The sequence below is a fragment of the Chiloscyllium punctatum genome, chromosome 48, assembly GCF_047496795.1.
Source record: "Chiloscyllium punctatum isolate Juve2018m chromosome 48, sChiPun1.3, whole genome shotgun sequence".
NCBI lineage: Eukaryota > Metazoa > Chordata > Chondrichthyes > Orectolobiformes > Hemiscylliidae > Chiloscyllium > Chiloscyllium punctatum.
The window spans coordinates 60,425,244-60,447,982 of record NC_092786.1 but is presented as its reverse complement, the minus strand read 5'-3'; the positions used below and the strand labels follow the sequence as shown (position 1 = coordinate 60,447,982).

At 41.4% G+C, this 22,739-nt stretch overlaps 1 protein-coding gene and 1 pseudogene across 4 annotated transcripts in view; both read left to right on the top strand.

Moving 5' to 3' along the window:
* Window positions 1-21,623, top strand: part of slc24a1 (solute carrier family 24 member 1) — a 50,210-nt gene extending 28,587 nt beyond the window's left edge. For all 4 annotated transcript variants that reach the window (XM_072565398.1, XM_072565395.1, XM_072565397.1 and 1 more), the window contains 5 exons: window positions 11,365-11,555; window positions 14,045-14,350; window positions 14,909-14,998; window positions 16,936-17,102; window positions 18,942-21,623. In XM_072565398.1, the coding sequence (XP_072421499.1) occupies window positions 11,365-11,555; window positions 14,045-14,350; window positions 14,909-14,998; window positions 16,936-17,102; window positions 18,942-19,191 (1,004 nt within the window). In that variant the 3' untranslated portion in view covers window positions 19,192-21,623. The remainder of the gene's footprint in view (window positions 1-11,364; window positions 11,556-14,044; window positions 14,351-14,908; window positions 14,999-16,935; window positions 17,103-18,941) is intronic.
* LOC140469180 (U2 spliceosomal RNA) lies at window positions 7,100-7,280 on the top strand (annotated as a pseudogene).
* Window positions 21,624-22,739: the final 1,116 nt, after the last annotated feature.

Sequence of the window (22,739 nt, the reverse complement as noted above, 5' to 3'; positions counted from 1 at the left end):
AAATCCAAAATGGCCTCTCCCCTCATCAGTCTGTCTACATACTGAGTAAGGAAACCCTCCTGAACACACCTGACAAAAATGGCTCCATCCAAACCATCTGCACTGAGGAAGTTCCAGTTGATATTGGGAAAGTTGAAATCACCCATAACAACAACCCTGCTACTTTCCAGAATCTGCCCGCCTATGAGATCTTCAATCTCTCTACTGCTATTAGGGGGTCTGTAGAAACCCCCCAGTGCGATGGCTGTTCCCTTGCTGTTTCTAACTCCCACCCATACTGACTCAGTAGACAAACCTTCCTCAACAACCTTCATTTCTGTAGCTGTGATGCACTTTCTAATTAGCAATGCTACACCCCCTCCTCTTTTTCCACCCTCCCTGTTCTTTCTAAACATTTTAAAACCTGGAACATCAAGCAACCATTCCTGCCCCTGTGAAACCCATGTCTCCATTATGCTACAACATTGTAGCCCCAAGTACTGATCCATGCTCTAAGTTCGTCACTCTTATTCTGGATACTCCTTGCATTAAAGCAGACATACTTTAACCGATCCCTATGTTTCATTGCATGAGAAACCTTCCTGATAGTTTCAATATATCCTGTCACTGTCCTGTCTGCAACTGACCCCCTCTCAGACATGTGGCTCCGATTCCCATCCCCCCTCCTCCCCCCCAAACTAGTTTAAACCCTCCTGAATGGCACGAGCAAATCTCCCACCCAGGACATTTGTACCCCTCCAGTTCAGGTGCAATCCATCCTTCATGTACAGGTCCCACCTTCCCCAGAAGGTATCCCAATGGTCTAGGTATCTGAAGCCCTCCTTCCTGCACCAGCCTCGCAGACACGTGTTAAGCTGCATTCGCTGACTGTTCCTCACCTCACTATCTCGTGGCACCGGTAGCAAACCGGAGATCACCAACCGGAGTTAGGTTGGTTCTTCAGCTTCCAACCTAACTCTCTGTAGTCACTTTACAGATCCTCAATCCCTTTCCTGGATGTATTATTGGTGCCAATATGTACCACAATTTCTGGTTGCTCACCCTCCCCCTTCAGAATCTTGTAAACCCGATCGGCAACATCCCAGACCCTGGCATCAGGGAGGCAACATACCTTCTGGGAGTCCTGGTCCTGACCACAAATTCTCCTGTCAATCCATCTAACTATTGAGTCCCCTACCACTAGCACTTTTCTATTCGCCCCCATCCCTCTGAGCCACAGTGCCAGAGACCTGACAACTATGGCTTTCCCCTGGTAGACTGTCCCCACCAGCAGTATCCAAAATGGTATACTTATTGCTGAGGGGAACAGCCACAGGGGATCCCTGCTCTGACCGTCGGTTCCCTTTCCTCCCCCTGACAGTAACCGAACTGTCCTTATCCTGTGTCTGGGGAGTGACCACCTCCCTGTACATCCTCTCAATTTCCCCCTCAGCCTCCCGATGATCCGTAATTCATCCAGCTCCAGTTCCCTAACTCGGTTTTCGTGGAGCTGGAGTTGGGTGCACTTCCCGCAGATGTAGTCAGCAGAGACAAGTGAAGTGTCTCTCACCTGCCACATTCTGCAGGAGGAACATGCAACTGCCCTAACATCCATATCCTGCTACTCTGAAAGCTCACACAGAACTAAACAAAGGAAGAGAAGAAAAAAAAAAGAAACCTGAAAACTTACCTCGTTTACAGACTCTTAGTAAGGTTAGAGGAGATGGGTGGGAGGGAGGCCCTATGGTATAAGGTCTCGGGTTTAGATCTCACCCACTTAAAAATTTCCCAGAAGTCCTACGCTCCCCCTCACACCTCTCAGCAAAAAAAGAAGATTTACCAGATATATCCTTGGCTGCTCCGGGAAGCGAGAATGGAAGTTGCTAAGCCGCTGTTGAGGATATTTGCCTTCTCATTCTCCACGGGAGTCGTACCGGAGGATTGGAAGGAGACGAATGTTGTTCCTCTTTTCAAGAAGGTGAATAGGGAAATCCCTAGCAATTACAGACCAGTTAGTCTTACATCTGTGGTCAGCAAAGCTTTGGAAAGAATTCTGAGGGATAGGATTTATGACTATTTGGCAAAGCATAGTGTGATTAAAGGCAGTCAGCATGACTTTGTGAGGGGCAGGTCATGCCTCACAAATCTTATGGAGTTCTTTGAGGAGGTGTCAAGACATGTCAATGATCGCAAGCAGTGGATGTGGTGTATATGGACATCAGCAAGGCATTTGATAGGATTCCCCATGGTAGGCTTATTCATAAAGTCAGGAGGTATGGGATTCAGGGAGATTTGGCTCTGGATTCAGAATTGGGCTGGCTACAGAAGGCAGAGAGTGATTGTAGATGGAAAGTATTCTGCCTGAAGGTCAGTGTTGAGTGGGGTCCTGCAGGGCTCTGTTCTTGGGCCTCTGCTCTTTGTAGTTTTTATAAATGACATGGATGAGGAGGTTGGGGGGTGGGTTAGTAAATTTGCAGATGACACAAAGGTTGGAAGTGTCGTTGATAGTATCGAGGGCTACTGCAGGCTGCAGCGTGACATAGACAGGATGCAGAGCTGGGCTGAGAAATGGCAGATGGAGTTCGACCTGGATAAATGCGAAGTGATGCATTTTGGAAGGTCGAACTGGAATGCTGAATATAGGATTAAAGACAGGATTCTTCGCAGTGTGGAGGAACAGAGGGATCTGGGTGTGCAAGTACATAGATCCCTCAAAGTTGCCACCCAATTGGGTAGGGTTGTTAAGAAAGCATATGGTGTTTTGGCTTTCATTAACAGGGGGATCGAGTTTAAGAGTCGCGAGGTTTTCTACAGCTCTAAAAAACCCTTGTGAGACCACTTGGAATATTGTGTCCAGTTCTGGTTGCCCTACTATAGGAAAGATACAGAGGCTTTGGAGAGGGTGCAAAGAAGGTTTACCAGGATGCTGCCTGGACTGGAGGGCTTGCCTTATGAAGAAAGGTTGAATAAGCTCGGACTTTTCTCTCTGGAGAGAAGGAGGAAGAGAGGAGACCTGATCGAGGTGTACAAAATAATGAGAGGAATAGATAGAGTCAATAGCCAGAGACTTTTCCCCAGGGCAGGATTGATTGGTACAAGAAGTCATAGTTTTAAGATAATAGGAGGAAGGTATAAAGGACACGTCAGAGGTAGGTTCTTTACGCAGAGAGTTGTGAATGCATGGAATGCATTGCCAGTTGAGGTGGTGGAAGCAGAGTCACTGGGGACATTTAAGTAACTGCTGGACATGCACATGGAGAGCAGTGAGTTGAGGGGTGTGGAGGTGAAGTTACTATATTTTACATTAGGATTAAATCTTGGCACAACATCATGGGCCAAAGGGCCTGTTCTGTGCTGTACTTTTCTATGTTCTATGTTCTAAAAGCCTTCAGATGCTAGAAATCTGAAATAAAAAGATGAAGTGCTGGAGAAACTCAGCAGATATGGCAGAATCCATGGAGACAGAAACAGTGCTAGTGTTTCGACTCCGATATGAGTCATCTTCGGAATTTAATGGGACTAGAAATGTGATGGTTTTTATGCTGTTTTAAAGGTGAGTGGGTGGGAGTGGCAAATAGAACAAGGAAGGTCATGGAAAGGTTAGAGGAAAAGGGAGATTGGACATCGAGAGTGTCATAGAACAACAGGCAAAGAGTATAGCAATGTTTACACAGAAGGAACAAATCAGTACATCAGAGTAGGTGTTAACAGTAGAATAAAGATCAGCTCTTACTAAAAACAAAACATGAAGCAAGAAAACATCTTTGATTGCTTTGGAAATTGCAGGAATATATCCAATTCTTTGAAATGTTTGCACTTGCACTGAGATGTTTAAATTATATTCTCATGGCCTGTAGTGGATGGGAAATGGATGGTGAATTCAATTAGCATTCCCAACAATTTACTATTCTTTACTTCCCTGCACTGGCTGACAATAGTTCCTCCATTTATTCAATGCCTGAGTATTAATGCAATAATATTGGGGGCTGGGAGACCCAGTTGGTCTAAACACAATCCTCTCCCCATACAACCTTAATCACTGCGGTCTGGCAATGAGAGTGTGCTGTGGGAAATGAAATTCTCAGCTTTAATCCAACAATTTACTAAATGCTTAATCAAAGCCCAAGACTGATGCATAAACATATGGTGAAAAGCGAAATACCATAATGGATATTTCAGAATTACATGATCACAGAAGTGGCCATTCAGCCCCTCATGTTTGCATCATCTTATTAAATGAGCATCATTACTTAGTTCCAATCTCCTGCTTTCTCCCCAGGCCTTTGCACACCATATCTATCCAAAAATCATCCAATGCTATCTTGAATGTGTCAACTGACCCTGCCCCCAAACCCCCCACATTTCCAGACAGTACATTCCACTCCCTGACTACTCACTGTGTGAAAAGCATTTTTCTCACATCACCCTTGCTTCATGACACATCACTTTAATTCTGTCCCCTTTTGTTCTTGTTCCTTTTACAAGTGGGAAAAACTTCTCCTTATCTACTCTACCCAGCCCACTCATGATTTTGTAAACCTCAATCAAATCTCCTCGCAGCTGCCTTCTCTCCAAGGAGAACAGTCCCAACTTTGTCCAAAAAGCAACATACTGCGGCTGCTGTAAATCTGAAATTGACACAGAGAATGCTGGAGAAACTCAGCAAATTTGGCAGCATCTGGAGAGAGAAACACTGTTTATGTTTCAAGCCCAATGTGACTCTTCTTTTGAACTTAAGAAATTCCTGAGTTTCTCCAGCACTCAGTCTATTGTCATCACCGAAGTTCCTCATCCCTGGAACCATCCCACACTCCCTCCAATGTGTTCACATCTTCCCTATAATGTGGCACCCAGAAATGTACACAAAACCTGAGCTGAGTTCTAACATGCATCTTGTACAAGTTCACCAAACATGCTCTTGTACTCTACGCCCCGAGTATGAAGCTGAAGACACTTTGTGCTTTATTAATTGCTGTTTCCATCTGCTGCTTTCAATGGACTGTGCACAGATATAGTCAGAGGTCTCTGCAACTGCACCCACTTTAGAATTGTAACCCCTATTTTTTGAATGAATGATTTTATTGTCATGTGTATTTTACAGTGAGAAAAACGGTAAAATACACTGAAAATGTTTTCCGCTGTCCCCATGATCCGGCATCATTTTGAACAATTTAAGAACAAGGAACAAAAAAAAAGGTAGAGCTTAAAGAGAGTCCATCAGTCCTGAACCAGGTCATCATCAATGATGCCTGCACCACCATCCCTCCTCCACCGCCTCGCCACCATCTTCACTGGCAAAAGGGAGGACTGCAGATGCTGGAAACCAGAGTTCAGATCAGAGTGGTGAAGGAAAAGTACAGAAGGTCAGGCAGCATCCGAGGAGCAGGAAAATCGACGTTTTGGGCAAAAACCCATCATCAGGAATGAAGGCAGGAAGCTTCCGGGGTGGAGAGATAAATGGGAGGGGGGTGGGGCTGGGGAGAAGGTAGCAAAGAGTACAAGAGGTGGATGGGGTGGGGATAGAGGTGACAGGTCAGAGGGGAGCGTGGATCGGATAGGTGGGAAGGGAGAATTGGCAGGTAGGACAGGTCATGAGAATGGTGAAGAGCTGGAAGAATGGAACTGGGGTAAGGTGGGGGGAGGGGAAATGACTCACCAGTTTCCTCATTTCTCCCCCCCCCACCCCCCCCCCCCCCTTCAAATTTATCTCTCCTCCCTGGAGGCTTGCTGCCTCTATCCTGATGAAGGGCTTTTGCCCGAAATGTCGATTTTCCTGCTCCTCGGATGCTACCATCTCCACCGGACCCAGAATCACTTCTCTTGGTGCTGGGGCCACCTTGATGTCATCGGGATGCCCTTCCGCCATTGCTTTGTCCCCTCAGCACTGGACCCAACCACCATGGAGTCGCCGATCCTCAGGTACCGATTCCCCTACTGGGTCCTGTGCTCGCCCCGGAAAATAAATCGGGTAGTGCAATCTTTCACCACTGCCGCTGTCGCCTGAGCTCAGGCCAAGAGGAAAGTAATGGAAACAAGAAGAGAAAAAAAACAAGAAAAGAGAAATAAAGAGAAACGGTCAGAGCAGACCAGCCCCAGCTCAGGAACCCTACTCCACTGTCATTTTGAGGTATTTCTGACCAAAATGCATCACCTCTGCATCGAACCCCGTTGCCTTCTCTCCACTCACTCCCACCGACTTGTCACTGTCCTTTTGGAGTTCCACACTGTCCTCACAGTATACAATTCTCCAAGTTTAGTGTCATCTGCAAATGTTGAAATTGTCTCTTGAACATCAAGATCCAGATCATTGACAGAAAGAAGGAAAAGTAAAGGTTGGCAAAGTTTTGAGGCAGAGTAGAACATGTTTTGTTAAAGACCATTGATGAGTTTGAGAGTGTTTGAGTGGAGTTTCCGATTCTGATGCTCCAAGGTAAATGCAGCATTAGGCCAGTGTGGGATACCTTCCTATGCTGTGCCCCAATGATTCAGCAAAGCTTTGACCCAGAGGGTGTTGCACTGTGCCAACCAAGAGATGTCTTTATTCTCCTGGAAATGGCCAATCACTGAGCACAGTGCAGGCCATTCAGCCCCTTGAACCTGCTGTCCACCATGGCTAACCTGAATCCAAACTTCATCCGCTGAATACTCCGGACCAACAAAACTTGACAATTCCCAGGATTAAAATTATTAATTGAACAGTATTCTTTTTTTTGAGGGAGATTGTTTACACTCCTCCCACACTTTGCCTGAATGTTCACTTCTGAATGTCAGGAAAGTTGTATTGTATTCAATTTTGGGCATTAACTGGAATTTACTTGTCTTCTAAAATAACGGAGAAGACTGACATTGTGCTCCTTGGTGAACTGCAGGTTTATGATAATTAATGTGTGTTTCTATAAATAGAAACTTGTACATTTCTGATAGATATCTTTCAGAACAATCCTCTAGTCCAGGCTTGCTCAACAGCAGCCAATCCAGGGGTTCCGTCTGGCTGTTATGACCTCAGCTGATGGTATTATCAGAGAAGGCAAGAGTGAGGACTGCAGATACTGGAAACCAGAGTTTATATCAGAGTGGTGCTAGAAAAGCACAGCAGGTCAGGCAGCATCCAAAGAGCAGGAAAATTGACATCGTTTCTGTTCTTATTAGTTTAATATCTGATATCTCCCGACTGTGGGAGAGTTTATATTAAATGGATTTTTGGAGCAGGGAGATGAGTTAGGGGCTTGCTCTGTCCTCTCCATGTATCAGCCTGGTATTATCAGATAAGTCAGTACCCAAACCAGCTTGAGAGATCATATTTTGATCTGTTTTGGCATTAACTAAGTGGTCTCTTACTGAGACATAAGTCCGCAATGCTGCAGGGTTTGTTTTAACAATAAAACAGATGGTTATTACAAAAATAAATGGACTACAATGATTCAAGAGGGCAGCTCATCATCACCTTCTCAACAGCATCTAGGGATGGACAATAAAATCTGACAAACCTTTCATCCCAGGAATCAGTCCGGTGAACTCCACTGCACTCCCTCTATGGCAAGTGCTTCTTTTCTTGGGTAAGGAGACCAATTTCTGTCCACCATACTCCAAATGTAGTTCCACCAATATTTTACCCCCAATCCCATGTGCTTTGATGTTGCACAATAACCTTTTTGTGTGGGATTTTATCAAAAGCTTCCTGCAAATCCAAATACATTACACCTACCAAGTCTCCCTCGGTGATCCTACTACAGGTATTTGTATCTCCAGAAAACTGTAAGAGGTTTGTCAAACTCAATCTCCCTTCCCACATCGGACAACTGTCTGTGTGGAGTTTGCACATTCTCCCAGTGTCTGCGTGGGTTTCCTCCGGGTGCTCCGGTTTCCTCCCACAGTCCAAAGATGTGCAGGTCAGGTGAATTGCCTGTGCTAAATTGCCCGTAGTGTTAGGTGCATTAGTCAGGGGAATGGGTCGGTGTGGACTTGTTGGGCCTGTTTCCACACTGTAGGAAATCTAATTAATCTAATCTCTAATCTAAATTTATGTTGATTTTGTGTTGTTTAATCACTCTGCCATCTCCTTATACTCCGTTATCAATTTTCCCATTTCAGATTTTAAGATGCCTACATCTGTCTTTATGTTTTTCTTTTTACAATCTTAGAGAAACTGTTAGCATTTACTGCCTGTCCCTAGCTGCCTTAGCTGAACTGCTGCAGTCCATATGCTATAACAAGACCCACAATGCCCTTAGGGTGGGAATTCCTTGAATTGGACACCATAAATTTTTATCCCAGTGAAGAATCCTGTTGTATTATGATCACTTCTAAAGGACCTTCAAAGTAAGATTATTAATTATTAATTAATCCCTTCTCATTGCATAAATCAAATCTACGAGAGTCTGTTCCTGAGATGGTTCTTTAATGTACAGGTTTAAAAATCTGTCATATACACACTATAGGAATGTACTGATCACTGCATTATTACTGATGTGGCTAGCCCAGTCGACATAGGAATTAAAATCACCCACAATTACTATAGAACTCTTATTTAAACCCTCCCTCCCCCATTGCTCAAAGGGTAAATAGCCTTTCCTTGCCCTTTTGTACACACACTCTGAAATCTATCTGGACTTTCACTTTCTAGCTTTTCACTTTTTGAATAATACTCACTGCTGTCCTTTACTTAGCCTAAGGTGAAAGACTTATAAAATGCATCTTATAAATTTCACCCACTTTGTCATTTTATGTACCCATCAACACTAACCACTATGCCATCCAACAGTAATATTTAATATGGCCCGGTCTATTGTGTTATCTGGTCATCAATAAATAATGTGAATAGTCAAAGTCTGAATGTAGATTTTTATGGGTAATCACCAGTCACTTCCTTCCAATTCATGAACAAAGCCACTGTTCCTACTCTTTTCACTGTCTAATTAATCTCCTGAGTGGGAAGGTAATAATTTTCTTTAAATTACACAAGCTTTAAATTTAGTTAATTGTACTTTAAATAGAAGATTTTTAAATTCTATCTGGAAATCCACATAAATATGTCATAAACCTCATTTATTACTTTAGTTCTCTTGTTAGGAAATTCAATTAAATTCATTGGATGTGACCTGCCCTTTGCAAACCCATGTTGGCTGTCACTAACTAGCTCAAATTTCTCTTTGTCCACAGTTAATATGGCTGCAATCATACGTAGTTCAGTGGTAGAATTCTCACCTTCCACGCGGGAGGCCAGGTTCGATTCCTGGCCAATGCATTGTAGCATCCTTTATTGGGCGGCACGGCGGTTAGCACTGCTGCCTCACAGCGCCAGAGACCCAGGTTCAATTCCCGCCTCAGGCGACTGACTGTGTGGAGTTTGCACATTCTTCCTGTGTCTGCGTGGGTTTCCTCTGGGTGCTCCGGTTTCCTCCCACAGTTTCCTCCAAAGATGTACAGGTCAGGTGAATTGGCTATGCTAAATTGTCCGTAGTGTTGGGTGAAGGGGTAAATGTAGGGGTATGGGTGGGTTGCGCTTCGGTGGGTCGGTGTGGACTTGTTGGGCTGATGGGCCTGTTTCCACACTGTAATCGAATCTAATCTAATTTCAATAACACTGATCTTAGACAAACAAGTCTAGAAATTCCTGAATGTTTAGTTGCTCACTTTTCTTCAATAACGGAATTACAACTTTCCAATTTAAAAATACATTTATTTTAATGGAAGGAGGTTTGGAAGATTGTAGCAAAAGCATCAATACTTTCTTAATTTGGTTCCTTTAAATCCTGATGATAAAAATGATCAGATGCAGGGAAATAAAACACTTCAGTTTTATTTAACCATAGAATCCCTACAGTGTGGAAGCCAGCCACACCAACCCTCCAAAGAGCATCCCATCAGACCTATTCTCTCTACCCTATCCCTGTAACCCTGCATTTCCCACGGCAATCCCTGGACACTATAGGACAGTTTAGCATGGCCACTCCACCTAACCTGTAGATCTTTGGACTGTGGGAGGAAACCGGACCACCTGGAGGAAACCCACACAGAAGCAGAGGAGAATGCGCAAACTCTACACAGATGGTCACCAGAGAACAGAAGTGGATCTGGGTTTCTGGTGCCGTGAGGCAGCAGTGCTAACCACTGAGCCAACAGGCCACTCCAAATTCAAACATTCATTTTTTTCTTGCATTAACATTGGTAAGTTCAAGTCCTTGATTAAAATGAGTTTACCTGCAATTCTCTTCCACTACCCTGAAGCCTGGCACAAACTAAATATTCAAAAAGTCTGCCATTTCCTGATTTTCGTTTCATATAATTATTACTCATCAATTTTTAAAGGGGGTTCACATTACCCCAAACCTTGTCTTTACTAAAAAAGTAGTAATAATGTAGTTAATCTTGATATTCCCTCAAAGTTTATTTTGTATTCCTCTTTGATACATCTTACTTTTTTTGTATTCCATTGCTCTACAGTCCATTTACTGTGATACCAGGTTGAGATTCTTCAGATTACACGGAATCTCTCAAAACTGGTAGAATGGAGATCTTACGGAATCCAAGTCCTAGTGTCAAAAGAACATTGTGCAGACATACTGTGCAATTCAATCCTTCAGGAAAGAACTTCACTACAATTCTACCTGTGATACACACTGTGTTTTGGGATTGTGTGACAATTTGACACAATATGTAAAATAGATTCGATACCTTTCCCATTACTGATCTCTAGACTATTGTCAATCACCTATAAGCATACAGAATTCATTTCTCTAACTGGGTCTGGGTTTCTGATTCTGGATTTCTGTCCTTAATGGGAGACTGATTGGTGCCGAAGGGCTAAAGAATCTTGACCTAAAAAAGGAAGTGTTACAACTTCTCAGGACTCACAGCTGGTTGATCAGTTGGCCTGTACTTGTCCATATTTGCAAGTTTATGTATCTGCTTATGCAACTGGCTCCAACCTTGAGGAGCAGATTATTTTACCAACTATACAAATTGAGAATATAAAATGCTCTTGAACGTTGGATTAAAAGATTATAAGAAGAGGTTTCTGTTATCTATTCTGGCTGCATGCTTTGAAGAGTAGAGGTACTCAACTGTTTAAGGTTGGTTTCATAAGTAACCGGTGATGGTGATGCAGTCAGATCTGCAAACCCTGGCAACTGAATAATGAGTCATATCACTCCTACTAAAGGGTGTTGGTGATATTTCAGCAGGAATACTGGTCACCCTGGCTCAAAATGAACAGATGATTGCCAACATTTGTAGATTATGATATCTAATTATTTAAGCTGTCAATAAAAACATATGAATCATGAACAAGAGTGGTCATTGAGCCACAATCAAAGTCTGATACTGAAATAAAGAAAACAGCAGAGCAATTAAATTCTGAAGATTCTGGTCATTTCTCTTTCATAGGTGGAGAGACGGATGAAAAACTGAAAGAGGAAATGCAAGAAGAGAAAAAAGAAGAGAAGGAAGAAGAGGAAAGAGAGGAGACAGATCTTCCCCTCGTGGTGAATGTTGAAGTGACTCCCCCAACTGATCCACCAAGTCCATCATCACCAACAGAAGGTGCTGAAGATGAAGAAAATCCCATTAAAGATCAGGTGAACAGGCCCAAATAATTTAATCCATCTACTCTGATCAATACTAGAGGGAGAGCAATGTTAATGGAGCAAGAGAATTTCTATTCAAGGCCTGCATTGAGAGGGATGTTTCTTTGTAATGATAGGATAGCATGTGTAGTTTGCAACAAAGATAGTACCACAATGCAATGACTGTGTCAGTATGGTGCCAAACCTCACTGATACCATGTACTGAGACTTTGTTGGAGGATTTGAGCTATTAAGAGAGACTGAATAAGCTGGGGCTATTTTCTAGCATTGGAGGCAGAGGGGTAACCTTATAGAGGCTTATAAAATCATGAGGGACATGGATAGAGTGAATAGCCAAGGTCTTTTCCTTGGAGTTGTAGAGTCCAGAATGAGAGGGCATAGGTTCAAGGTGACAGGGGAAAGATTAAAAGGGACCTAAAGGGCAATTTTTTCACACAAGTGTGATGCATGTAGGAAATGAGCTGCCAGAGGAAATGGTAGAGGCTGGTACAATTACAACATTTAAAAGGCATCTGAATGGGTATATGAGTAGTAAGGGTTTGGAGGGGTATGGGCTAAATACTGGCAAATGGAATTAGATTAATTGAGGATATCGGTCAGCCTGGATGAGTTGGACCGATGGGTCGGTTTACATGCTGTGCAGCTCTGTGACTCTAGCTTGTTCCTGGTTCAGACCTGTCCCATTGCTCCCATGAGAAAGAAGGCTTTATGAGAGAAGTTGTCTAAACACTGCTGAGGTAATTTGAATGGGAGGCAGACAATTTTTCTACCAACTGTGTTGAATGAAAACTTGGGAAATACTGAAAACCTTGAAATCCAAACTGAATTATCACCAAAGACAAGGTTTCAAGTTTGAGCTCTGATGAAAGGTGGGAGAGGTTGACTGAGGATAGTGCAATTTATGTCAAAGTTTTGGAATTCAATAAAGTACCACATAATAGGCTTATTAGCAACCCATTGGATCAAAGGGACAGTGGCTGAGTGGGTCCTTTTCAGATGTGAGAGTTGCGTAGCGATGTCTCCCAGGGCTTGTCATTGGGATTGCTGCTATTTATGAGACATAGTAATGACCTGGACTTGGATATATATGGAATGATTTCCATGAGAATTCAAATTTAGAAATATTGTAAATAGTAAGGAAGATAGTAGCAGACTTCCAGAGGTCATGGTAAGCGAAATGTAACAGGGAAATTCTAAGAGTGTACTTGATCAATGACAGTGTGGTGTATTGTTTCTTTGGTTTGAATTTTAACTGGAGGTGGAGATGCCACACTCATCGAAAAACCAAGTCTGAATTCACCTCCAAGTGGTTGGAAAACCTAGTTTGATTTGGGGCCGTCAAGCTGTTAATTCGCTCAGGTCAAGACTCTTGACCTCATTTAGGAGGAGCTCTGTCTCTGATTGGCCAGTCACTCACCAGGCCCAGTGGTGCCACCAGGACAAGAGGCCACTGCTGGAACTGCAGCTAATAAAGAGCAAAACGAGTGATGGATGACAAGGTGAGGTTCTGGATTGAGAGTTTCACCAGGACCAGACCAAAACACCGTCGGATTTCACTTTATTATCTCAGCACATGTCATGAACACCCCAATGCCAGTGAAGGTGTGTAGGAAACAGTTACAGTACTTGGCCACCATGTCACCTTATGTAACAGCAAGTTGTAAAATTTCATCCCTTCTTTCTTAATGAACTTGGCCTGATTTTATCTGACTATATCAGAAATGTATTTGAACTTTGCTTAACTGAAAAGTGTTGAGTTCATTCTGACTCAAGAAAATTACCATAGAATTGAATTCATCCCTTCCTATACGTGTACTCCCGACACAATAGTAGTTGCTTATACAGTCAAAGTTTGACTCACAATTCCAAGCCACCTTTTTAAAAAAAGTATTTTTATTAGTTCACTGGATGTGGGGATCACTGGCTGATATTGATCCAATGACTGTGAAGAAATATTAATGTTGACACAGCCGTGGATGGTGAGTGGCTTTTTTTTTGGGGGGTGGGGGTGGACTTGCAAGTGGTGGTGTTCCCAGCAATCTGATTCCCTTGTTCTTCTAGATGGAAGTTGTCATGGGTTTAGGAGGCACTGTCTGAAGATCTTTGGCGATGTTCTGCAGTACATCCTTTACATGGTACACACTACTGCTATTGAGCATCGGTGGTGGAGGGAGTGGATGTTTATGGATGTGGGGCTAATTAAGCAGGCTGCTTTGCCCTGGAAGATGTTCAAGCTTGAGTATTGTTGTAGCTGCACCCATCCTTGGCAAGTGGGGAGTACTCCATCACACTCCTGACTTGTGCCTTGCATATAGTGGACAGGCTTTGGGGAGTCAGGAGGTGAATCACTTGCTACAGGATTCGTAGTCTCTGAGTTGTTTCTGTAGCCACAGTATTTTTGTATGGCTGGTTGAATTCAAAGGTCAGAAATCTGTAGTAAATGTTTTCAATGAATATTTCCATTTCTAATTTGGTTGTAGGAAACAAATGATCAGGGTGAAGATGCTGGAAACAATGGTGGTGATGAAAATGACAGCAGTGATGGTGATTCTGATGATAGTGGTGATGATGGTGATGATGATGGTGATGATGATGATGATAGTGGTGATGACACTGATGAAGATAGTGATGAGGAGGATAATGAAAAGGAGGAGAAAGAGGCAACCAATGATGAAGAACCTTTGAGTCTTGAATGGCCAGACACCCGACGGAAACAAGTCACTTACCTGTGCCTACTTCCCATCGTTTTCCCGCTCTGGCTAACGGTGCCTGATGTACGAAATGCAGTAAGTGAGAAAAGATCATATGGAAAATCATACATTAGCAAGAAGCAAATTCTTGAACCTGACATTTAACCAAATGATGTAGTGAACATTAGAATCTATGAAAGTTTTGGTCACCACATTTCAGGAAGGACATCAAGGTCCTTGAAAAGGTTTATCAGAATGGTGTCAAGGATGGGAAAATTTAGCTACTAAGTTAGATTAGATAAACTAAGGTTAAGTAGAGGAGCTAAGATAGAGGTGTCCTAGACTATAAGGCTTCCTTATCTAAACCTGAAATATGCAAATGTTGTTCCCAATAGCTACCGGTACAAGAAATGGGAAGCACAGATTTATCATTTTGAGCAAGTGATTCAGGGGGATGTGAGGAAGGTTTTTTAAAAACGCAACATTTAATAATGGCCTGGATCTTTCTGCCTAGAGGGTGGTAGAAGCATAGATAATCAACGATGTAATAAAGAAAAATAGTTAGGCAGCTGAGAGAATGGACTGACTATACTTCTTCAGGAAGATTTTAAAGGACAGAATATCCATTATGTATATTATTTTTGCTTCCAACAGGCTTCAAAGAAATACTTTATTGGGACCTTTTTTGGATCTATTCTGTGGATTGGTGCTTTTTCATATTTGATGGTGTGGTGGGCCCACCAGGTAGGTACAGTGTTAGTGATGGTTACTTTCCTTCACAATTCAATCCATGCTGTGGGCGTGGTTGGAATATAAAACCCACATGAACTGATATTGCATATACTCCCAACTGGAATAAATCCTCCATTATTTTGAGAAAAATATATTCCTTTTAGAACATATAAGATTCCTATAACATATAATTTAATATGTGTCAGTCTCCATCTGTTAAATTACAGAGCGATTCAACATTTCAAAACCAACTGAGCATAATGACTAGAAATATATTCTGCAAAGATATAGTTAAGATTAAATACTTACTGAAGGCTTCAGTTGTGATTTAATATTGCTGGAATTATATTTAGCATATGCTAAACAACTATAAAACATTTAAGCATTGTTATGATGTTTGTCTGTAATTCTCTCTTTTGGATATGAATTTCATTCAATGAGAAATGTGAGTAAGTGGTTAAGCAGAAATCTGTAAGGTTGAGTGAGGGAACTGGGCATGCATTCTGAGATTCCATGCACTGCAACTTGGACAGCTGACTTTGCAGCAGTTGGTTTGTTGTAGAGTCATACAGCACAGAAATAGACCCTTCAGTCCAACTCGTCCATGTCAACCAGATACCATAAACTGCTCTAGTCCCATTTGCCAATGTTTGGCCCATATCCCTCTAAACCCTTCCTATCCATATACCTATCCAGATGCCAACTGTACCAGCCTCTACCACTTCCTCTGGCAGCTCATTCCATATACACACCATCCTCTGCATGAAAAAATTGCTCCTTTGGTCTCTTAAATCTTTCCCATCTCACCTTAAACCTTTGCCCTCTAGGTTTGGGCTCTCATACCTTGGGAAAAAAGATCTTGGCTATTCACCATGCCTCTCATAATTTTTTAAACCACTATAAGTACACTCCTTCAGCCTCTAATGCTCCAAGGAAAATAGCCCCAGTGTAATTAACCTCTCCCTATAGCTCAAACCATCCAATTCAGGCAACATCCTTGTAAATCTTTTCTGAACCCTTTGAAGTTTATCATCATCTTTCCTATAGCAGGGAGACCAGAACTGAACACAGTATTCCAAAAGTGATCTAACCAATGTCCTGCACAGCCACAGTATGACCTCCCAACTTCTATACTTAATGCACTGACCAACGAAGACAAGCATTCCAAATGCCTTCTTCGCTACCCTGTATATCTGCGATTTCACTTCAAGGATCTGCATTCCAAGGTCTTTTTGTTTGGCAACAATCCCCAGGACCCTACCAATAAGTGTATAAGTCCTGCCCTGACTTGCCTTACCAAAATACAGCACCTCACATTTATCTAAATTAAACTCCACCTGCCACTCCTCGGCCCATCAGAGCAAAGTCCCGTTATTCTCTGAGATAAACTTCTTCACTGTCTACTACACCACTATTTTGGTGTCATCTGCAAACTTACTATTTCTCCTATATTCACATCTAAATCATTTATATAAATGACGAAAAGCTGTGGACCCAGCGCCAATCCTTATGAATAAACGTGAAATATTTCAATTGTTCCTTTTAAACATTTCTTTCTCATTTTTATTTGAAAGGATTGACTTTCCCTGGAAGATGCAGGAAATGGGTCAGTGGGTCCCAGCAGCTCTCTAGCACTCTGTCCAAGCAGCTGTTTTTTTGATACATCTCTTTCTGCTCTTAATCAATGTCATTGGATGGGTGCCTCTTCCAGAAGGCATCACAAGTGAAGGAAACTTGACTGACATTTCACCATCACTGACACTGAGGACAATTTTAGTGCCTAACCTCTGCTCAGCTAAGAGTAAGTTAAACTTTAGGTTGGTACAACATACTACAGTAAGCTGGAACTTGCCACCAAGATCATAAATCCTTCTACTCCAGAGTTATGTGATTGAAGACTGGTAACTCTCCAAGTTCAGGTTTTATACAGCAATTTCCTTCATCTCCAGGTCGGTGAGACAATTGGCATTTCTGAAGAGATAATGGGTTTAACCATCCTTGCTGCAGGCACCTCAATCCCTGACCTCATCACCAGTGTCATTGTTGCTCGCAAAGGTCTGGGAGACATGGCAGTGTCCAGTTCAGTGGGAAGCAACATCTTTGACATTACAGTTGGGCAAGTATTGTTCTTTTAGCTGTTGAGATATTGGGTGAATGTTTGCTGTGTGGGACTGGGGCGAGGTTTTAATTTAAAGTGGGATTGGGGAGGGGTCCCATTTGCAAAATATACTGTGGCAGTTGTAGTGCTTCAACTGAAGATAAAAGACAAGCAAAAGAATACTGCACTTGTGTCATTAATAGCCCCTCCTTCCCCCACACCCCACCTCTTCAAACATCTGAAAGATGTGAGGTAGCAAGGAGGCCTGTAAGTGGTGAGATTATGGATGCTGAGACTATGTAAAGATTTGGACACAATAATGAGTGTTTTAAATTTAAGGCACCCTGATGCCTCTGTCATCCAAATCTAGCCACAATAGTAATGAATGTTTTCCAATGTGTCAATCTGCATCTGCGATTGAGGGGGATACAAGTTTATTTTGACTTGAACTCAAGATGGAAACACAGCCTTCGGTCTAATCAGGCCCTGCCAAGTAAACTAAACTAACCCCACCTGCCTGTGTTTGGCCCACATCCCTCTAACCTTCATATTTATGTACTCATCCAAATGTTTTTTAAACATTGTAACAGTACCATTTTCTCTGGCAGTTCATTCCACACACAAACACTGTCTGTGTAGAACAGTTGTCCCTGATGTCCTTTTTAAATCTTTCTCCTCTTACCATAAAAATATGCCCTGTAGAATTTAACTCCCTTGCCTGAGAGAAAAGATCCTTGTCATTCACCTTATCTATGCCCATCATGATTTTATAAATCTCAATAAGAGCACCTTTCAACCATCTATGCTCCAGTGAAAAAAGTCCAAGTCTTTCCTGTCTATTTGCATTCCTGGCCACATCCTGGTAAACCTTTTCTGAACTCTCTCCAGTTTGGGGTGGCCAGAGTTGCGCACAGTACGCCAGAAGAGACCTTATCTCAATCGACTTCTCAAAGTGGAAGATGAACAAATTCTTGGGCTTCATCATGTTTTGTCGCTACTTTATGATTTTAACCAGTAAAACCTCAACATGACGTCCCAACTCCTATACTCAAAGGTCTGAGCATGAAGGCAGGCATGCTAAACGTCTTCTTAACCACTCTGTCTCCCTATGGCACAAATTTCAAAGAATAATGCTCTGTTCTACAATACTACCCTGTGATTTACCATTAGTTGTACAAGTCCTGCCCTCGTTTGTTTTACCAATTTATCCAAATTAAACTCCATTTGTCACTCCTCAAGCCTATTAACCCAATTAATCAAGATCTTTGTATATTTTTAGATAATCTTCTTCACTGTCCACAGTAGCACAAATTTTGGTGTCATCTGCAAACTTACTAACCATGCCTCCAACATTCTCATCCAAATCATTTATATAAATGACAAACAAAAGTGGACCCAATACCGATCCCTGTAGAACACCATTGGTCACAAGCTCCCAGTGCAAAAAACAGCGCTCCACTATTACTCTCTGTATCCTACCATCAAGCCAATTTTGTATCCAATCAGCAAGCTCTTCCTAAATCCCACGTGATCCAACTTTACTAATTAGTCTACCAGGCAGAACCTTGTCAAAAACTTCACTAGTTCAAGTAAACAACATCTACCACTCTGCCCTCATTACCTCATTAAAAAACTCAATCAAGTTTGTGAGACATGATTTTTCTCAATGAGTTATCAACTCGTCTCCAGCCAAGTGCAGGAATTTTAAAGCATGAATAACACTGATAGCCTCAATGTACAGCCCAAGTGATCACTCACTTTGTAACATTCAGTATTATCTTCCACACAATCACTTTCTTTCACTAATTACAATCACCTTTTAATTTTCTCTGGGATTCTTTTCCTTCTGTTTAACAGGCTTCCTGTGCCCTGGTTGCTGTATGCTGCCTTTCACAGATTCAATGCGGTTCCAGTCAGCAGTAATGGCCTGTTCTGTGCCATCGTACTACTGTTCCTGATGCTGCTGTTTGTAATCATCTCTATCGGTGTCTCAAAGTGGAAGATGAACAAATTCTTGGGCTTCACCATGTTTTGCCTCTACTTTACGTTTTTAATCATCAGCGTAATGTTGGAGGACAGAATCATAGTATGCCCAGTTTCCATATGAACTTTTGTTAACTTGACCTATCAGAGGGCATTACTGAGGATTATGACTGTAAATGACAGTGTAACAACCAGAATGTAGGCTGATGGGAACATTCCAGAGCATCAGCCCATCGTAAGCAACAATGTCATTGTGTTGAATATTATTCATGAGCTCCAAACAGAATTGATGTTTGCAGTAAGTATGAAAATGATAGGCAAGTGGATTCAGACATGCTGGGAAATGGCACCATTCATTAAATAGTCCTATTATCATGAAAGGTGCTACAAAGCTGGTGAGCACAGTTTTCAAACTTGGTTCTGATTAATGCTAAAAAAACACAGTAAGACAAACCCAAAGTGTATCCCACATTCCTGATGTTTATGTGCCAACAGGCAAGAGGCATGGAATCAGAAATCATTCTGGCCATCACACACAGACTTTCAAACAGATCACATAAATTCTGCTCCATTAAATTAAAAACCATTTAAAAATATATAAAAACAGTTGTTAAAGTTGTTGAACACAATAAAACTCTTCCATCAACTGAACTCAACTGGAAAATAGGTCACAAAAAGAGGCACTTTCCCATGAACATCAATTTTTAAGTTATTGGCATTTAGTGCATTATTCATTAAGGTGACAACAGTGTTTCAGAAAAATGGAAACTCAAGGACAATAAATTAGAGGATTAAAATAAAACAAGACGAACTGGAAAGTGTACTACTTAGCCGTCTTATCTTGGATAGCTTCAAAGACAGAGAAACAGACCAGATCTGGGTTCTGCACTCCAATCCCAGCAACACTACTCCAATTCATATTCAATATCCTCTATCTATTTCTTAATGGATCTATCTGCATTATATAAAATTGCCATTGTTTAATATTGGCATTATTGCATGGAAGCAAATTAAGATGTCAACAGAAAACTAAATTGCTTAATGCACTAGTTAAAATACCAAAGAAACCAAATACACTTGATGGAGATCTTGACATCTCAGGCATCTGACACTGGCAATCTGACTCATTTTACAGCAAGAAACAGTAGTAGGTGTTGAAATTGAAATGTCAGACTATTGCTGTGGTAGAAGCTTTGATGAGGATAGTTGAGAGGAATTTTCAGTTAAACATATAAATTGTGCAAATTCAGCTCAGGTAGAAATAGTCTCTGACGTTGAATGCCAGAAGTGAGATAAACACATTCTTCAGTACTGAATCCTCCCCCTTGATGCATGGTAACAAGGTTCACCAGCTCCCCCAACCCCCCCGGACAAATTCACAGACACATTGTACAATTTTTCCTCCTCTCCCCAAAAAATCAAATATTCTTAAACATTATCTTTGAGTCTATTTCATAGAAATTATCCTCTACTTGCACATTACCTTTGAATACATCACAAACAATTTTTATACACAAGTGTAATATTTGTTCATAAAACCATTGTTAATCTAATTTTCTGCTGTATGGGCGAGACACTACCAGCAATATCTTACATTACTGAATGTTCCACATCTCAGAAACTGCCAAGTCTTGTTTTAGACTTTAGATGCTTCTCTCATTTCTATTTCACAGTATAGACAGTTTAACTGGAAAACAGGGAGAGGTAACCACTCAGCCCTTTACTCTGTCCCAGATCATGGCTAACCTTCAAGGTTGTTGACCAAACTTTACTCCAAATTCATGGACATTCTTGTTGAACAAAAATAATGAATCACAGTCTTTAAAATGTTCATTTGAGCCCAATTTGCTCAATTTAGTCCATAACAATTCTAAATTCAGTACTAACTGGGGAAAAAAGCATTCTCTGATTTTTCTCTGATATGGTGGCATAAAGAGAGCAAGTGGATCTCTTTTGTTCCCTCTATATAGAGCCATTATAAAATTATTCTAAAATACAACACATTTCTTCTTGGTAGACAATAGGATCTTCATAATATTGTCATTTGGGTTGGACAGTAATGGAAATGTACAAAGAAATGGATTAGTTTCTCAGTGAAATAATTATTGCCGTATGCATTAAGTTGTGTTGGGAATGAATGAAGGGTTGATAGAATGTAAAAAATGAAATATTCAGAATTAAACAGCAACAACTAGCATACCCTAGAACAGCTCAGGACTTAAAAGAAAGATTTTAGTACTTTTTAAAAAAAAAGACAAACATTAAGCCAATAAATACAAAACAGAAACAATACATTGACCATATCATCTAACCTGTGCTTCATAAAACTAAAGTAGTAATAGGATTTTATACAGTATGTAATACAGTTAAAGAGCTCAATATACGTCTAGTTTAAATATCAAACCTGTTTTCAATTATGTATAAAAAGATGAATGTATTGTGAGGCTACAGAAGGCAAACTGAAAAATAATGCAGAGAATAACTACATTGTTTCCTCGTCATGAAATTTTAATATACAAGATTAAAACATTGGTAACTCGTCTGTGACATGCTCAATGATTAGTTAATGTGTGTATTTTTAAATATGAAAAATTGATGAGTTTGGGGATAGCCTTGCTCCACTGTGTCTCTTAGTGATAAGAAATTGTAAATGTTCATAGAAAATGAAATGATATTGATAAATGAAAGAAAATCACCAAAGAAATGACATCAGGAAGTAAAGTAGCCTGGAAGCCTACGCACATATTGATTTCCAGGCATGTTGCACATTTTGAATTGTGACTAAGTACAGATTGGCTTCATCTGAAGATTAATGTGAATCAGGGTGCACACATATCATGGAATGATTGAGATCATCATGTCTTTGCTGGATGTGCACAGGAGCAACACCCAGAAACACGACAGTTCCCCTCAGCCCTGCACATTCTTCCTTTTCAGATATTAACTCAAATTTCTTAAATAATATGGAGTGAAGTAAACTCCATCACATTCTCAGGCAGTGCACTCTAGAACCTAAGTATTACTTAAAAAGGATTTTTCTCATGTTGTTATTGCTTCTTTTGTCCAGTTTAAAGTTACTAATGTAATTGTATTATAAATTCCCAAATCCACGTTTATACTGAAAATATTCAGTGTATATTTGTAATGCTGTAATTACATCCTTCAGTTAAATGGTAACAATTTGTGGGAAGCTAGGGAAGTGATTGCTGCGCCCCTTGCTGAGATATTTGTATCATCGATAGTCACAGGTGAGGTGCCGGAAGACTGGAGATTGACTAATGTAGTGCCAAGGTGGTAAGGACAAGCCAGGGAACCATAGACCAGTGAGCCTGACGTCGGTGGTGGGCAAGTTGGTGGAGGGAATCCTGAGGGACAGGATGTACATGTATTTGGAAAGGCAGGGACTGATTAGAGACAGTCATCATGGCTTTGTGTGTGGGGAATCATGTCTCACAAACTTGATTGAGTTTTTGAAGAAATAACAAAGAGGATTGATGAGGGCAGAGCAGTGGACGTGATCAATATGGACTTCAGTAAGGCGTTCAACAAGTTTCCCCACAGGAGACTGGTTAGCAAGGTTAGATCTCATGGAATGCAGGGAGAATAGCCATTTGGATACAGAACTGGCTCAAAAATAGAAGACAGAGTGTGGTGGTGGAGGGTTGTTTTTCA